Genomic DNA, 3,414 nt, shown 5'->3' with positions numbered 1-3,414 from the left:
CAAGATTCAATTTTAACGGCGCATTGTGTCATTCAGATCCAGGCAGAAGATTATGGAGGTGGAATATCCATGCCGTACTATGGTCATGTTCGCCCTTCGGCGGATTATTTCAACAGCAATCTCATTTTGCAGAACTTTGTAGTGGCAGACATCAGCAATGGTGTCAACAACGTGTATTTCTATGACGAGCGAGCGCAAGGAAAATATGCTAATGCGCTATGTAGCTTACGCTTGAACTACCCTCTTTCAATTATATCACGGGCTAAGCACAACGAGGTCGCACCTCCTGAAGTGAGCTTCAGTACATTGGACAATTGTGTGGGGCAGAACAAATCGAAAGCAGTTTTAATGTTCTTCGCATTTCGTTCGGTGGTATTTCCCTACAAGAAAGTAGTGCTTTGTTATTTACTACCTGGACACTCTCACAATATTGCTGACCGCGTTATTGCTTGGTGTCGACGGGCAACTCGAGGATTGAACTTATATACACCAAAAAAATTGATTAAAGAGGTGAACAAGGTGAAAAGGGGTGTGTTTTTAGATCACACTGATGCCAATCGACCATTCTATGTGGGCTGGAACGAGTTGTTGAGCAAATACTTTATCCCACCGCCTGGGGATTACACCTCAAACTACCTTTTTGAGATTGATTGTGGAGTTTGTACTGCTCGTAGTACAGCAGGAACGTCGGATGAAAACTCTATTTCTTTCTCGATGGTTGCCCCTGGAAACATTGGAGCTGTTCGAAAAGCTGTTCTGGCGGATCTATTCGGCCCCACGGTCAAGACAATTTTTAAGCGTCTCTTTCATCCATGCGACTCCCTCGCCACCCTGTCAAGGAGCTATCAGCGAGCAAGTTAAAATCACTATCAGCTAAATAATTCTCCATTCCCTCTCAGCACTTGCACTATTATCCAAACGTACCAGAGTCATTACAGAATGTCAAGGCCACGTCCAGTGACACCAACAGTAGCAACAAGAAGAAGAAGTTGAAAAAAAAGACAAGCACTTCAGCAAAGCCACGCAGTAACCAACCTTCCATCTTGCAGCTCTTCACGTCACACACAAAACAAGTACTTCAAGTTCAGTCATACTAATTTCAAATCAACTTAAAAAAGATACCGGTTTCTGATGGGGATACCGGGGTCCCACCGGGACCCCGGGGTCCCGCCAAACGTTTCATATTTAGAATTTGTAAGGATGGTTGCAGCTGCGCCTTTACAATGCGCGCAAAATGTGGAGCAACTACACTCTCTGTACGCGAAAATGCGCGTAAGGCACATGTTTGTAACACATCAGGCACTGTCTATTACTGATTTTTTAAATTCTGAATGAAAACACTTGTAATACTTTCGTGACATAAGGGCGCCTGGTGCGCCCTTTAAGTATTTTTGCAAAACTGAGACCGGATCAGGTCGTCAAAGGGCGTCTGGTGCTAAAGCTCAGCTGATTCTGCTCCGTCTAAGAAACAAACGACTAACTGTGCGATTCGTATCATTCAGCATACTTTAATTAAGATGTATTCCTCCATCATGATGTATCATCAATGCATTTTCAACGATTTGCTACAAGAGATGGTACCAAGCATACGTTGGAAGACTTCCTTCAGTTCTGTTGGAGGGATGATTTGCGCAGAGTTGTTAGGGCAGTACAGTACGGAGTGAGGACAAAAGTAGAGTGGTCTAGGCGGCCATAGTGGAGAAAAGTCTTGAGTGTAGAAGGAGAAGACGCTTGTGGTGGACTTGGTAAAAGAAGAAGTCACTTGTGTTGGACTTGGTAAAAGAAGAAGTGATGAATTATAGAGTCTGGTGTTATGGAGGGGAGTTACTCTCCACCAACCAGTCCAGTTATTTACGATTTCTCTATATGAAATAGCACAATTATATTCCACTAGATAGTCATCATCACATCGGAGATGCTTACTTCAACAGCCTCCCACATCGAGGAATGTGTATGATGCTCTATCTGTCGGGTAGTATTTAATGTACCACAGGTGGCTGTTTATAACAGTCCTGTACGTACATGAGCATTTACAAAAAGTAGATCTTGTTTTGATATTGATGATCTTTTTCCCTTGACTTTCATTGTCAGATTTGTCATCTTGTGCCGTGTTGCTTTGGCAGGGACTGTGCTGATTTCTTGTTTTCATTGTTATTTTGGCTACTCAGGAAAACCTTAGAGGATTAAGCCTGTTCCGTTGTGATTGTTGTTATTATCGTTTTAGTTATACGAATTTGTAGCAGCTACTTCAGGGAAACCTTTAATTTTAAGGATCAAAACCTGTTCGCTGAATTGTTGCTGTTATCGTTTTAGTTTTACGAATTCGTAGAAGCTACCTCAGGAAAACCTTTAATTTTAAGGATCAAAACCTGTTCGCTCTGTTGTTGGCTACTCAGGAAACCTTTAAGGATACACCTGTTCGCCGTGTTTATCTTTATATATTTTGTGTAAGCGGTTTAGCTTTGTTCATTTTCTTAAGCTGCCATTGTTTTTGCTCTTTCATATGTGGATATTTCTGTTACAATGTGTGGTTTGGTCTTTGTTTTTTCTTTTCCATGGCTGAGGGCTTTATAGAATTGCGCTCCCCAATTTCATGGAAGGGGTGGAAATAGGGTGTTGAAGCCATTTTTCAAGTTGTCCTGACTATTGTTATTGAGAGCTTATAGCTCTAAAATAGTTTTGAAGAAAGGCTACAGCTTTTAAAAGCATAAATAACATCAAACAGTGTCATCGGCAGCGTACGCATCATATTTGCAGTAAGTGCGCAGGCTCTCGTCGTTGGGGTTATTTTTCTCCCTAGAGGCTCATCGAGTTGTTTCTCGTTTGGAAGTTTATAATTTTATTTTACTTTGCAAGCGCTAGCGATAGATTTGCAACTATCGAATTCATTGTAGATGAAATTAATGCAGTAAAACTATAGTTTGCTTTCTGTAGACAGAGGCTTTTGTAGGCTTGTCTTGTAGTCATAAAGTGCTGAATATTTTTTTTTATTCGTTCTTTTGGTACTGTTATGGAAATGTTTGAAACTTTTGCCAGTGACAATAAATGTTAAAGTTTGGCGAATACATGAATAGTTTTTGGCATTGATGCCTCCGAGTTTCATACATTTCTTTAAGTATTTCTCTCTCAGCGTTTTTTTTTTTTTTTTTTTTCGTACAAGCTAGGCAGTCTTTGTGAAATTTGCAGCAAATTGCATATTTGTTTTTGCTCATTATATTTCTTTTGTGAATGTAACATAAATATGTTTTGAGCAGCTAGGTAGCAATGCTTGCACCAAAGCAATATTCTCAGTAGGAACACACTTCACCCACATTTTACCTATTATAGCTCACATCTTTGGGGCATTTTTCTCCCTAGTGGCTCTTCGGATTGTATTCCGGATTTTATTATACTTCGGAGTAGCGAGAAGCAGAA

At 40.6% G+C, this 3,414-nt stretch overlaps 1 protein-coding gene across 1 annotated transcript; it reads left to right on the top strand.

The window, feature by feature from the left end:
* Nucleotides 1-69: 69 nt before the first annotated feature.
* PITG_19556 (uncharacterized protein) lies at nt 70-861 on the top strand (the record flags this gene model as incomplete). The annotated part of the gene is made up of 3 exons (XM_002996908.1): nt 70-686; nt 787-799; nt 850-861. The coding sequence occupies 3 exons, from the start codon at nt 70-72 to the stop codon at nt 859-861; spliced, it is 642 nt and encodes a 213-aa protein (XP_002996954.1).
* Nucleotides 862-3,414: the final 2,553 nt, after the last annotated feature.

This window comes from Phytophthora infestans, genomic scaffold (assembly GCF_000142945.1).
Source record: "Phytophthora infestans T30-4 supercont1.98 genomic scaffold, whole genome shotgun sequence".
Classification (NCBI taxonomy): Eukaryota; Oomycota; class Peronosporomycetes; order Peronosporales; family Peronosporaceae; genus Phytophthora; species Phytophthora infestans.
The sequence above is the reverse complement of the archived record's forward strand: the minus strand, read 5'-3'. Positions and strand labels throughout refer to the sequence as shown.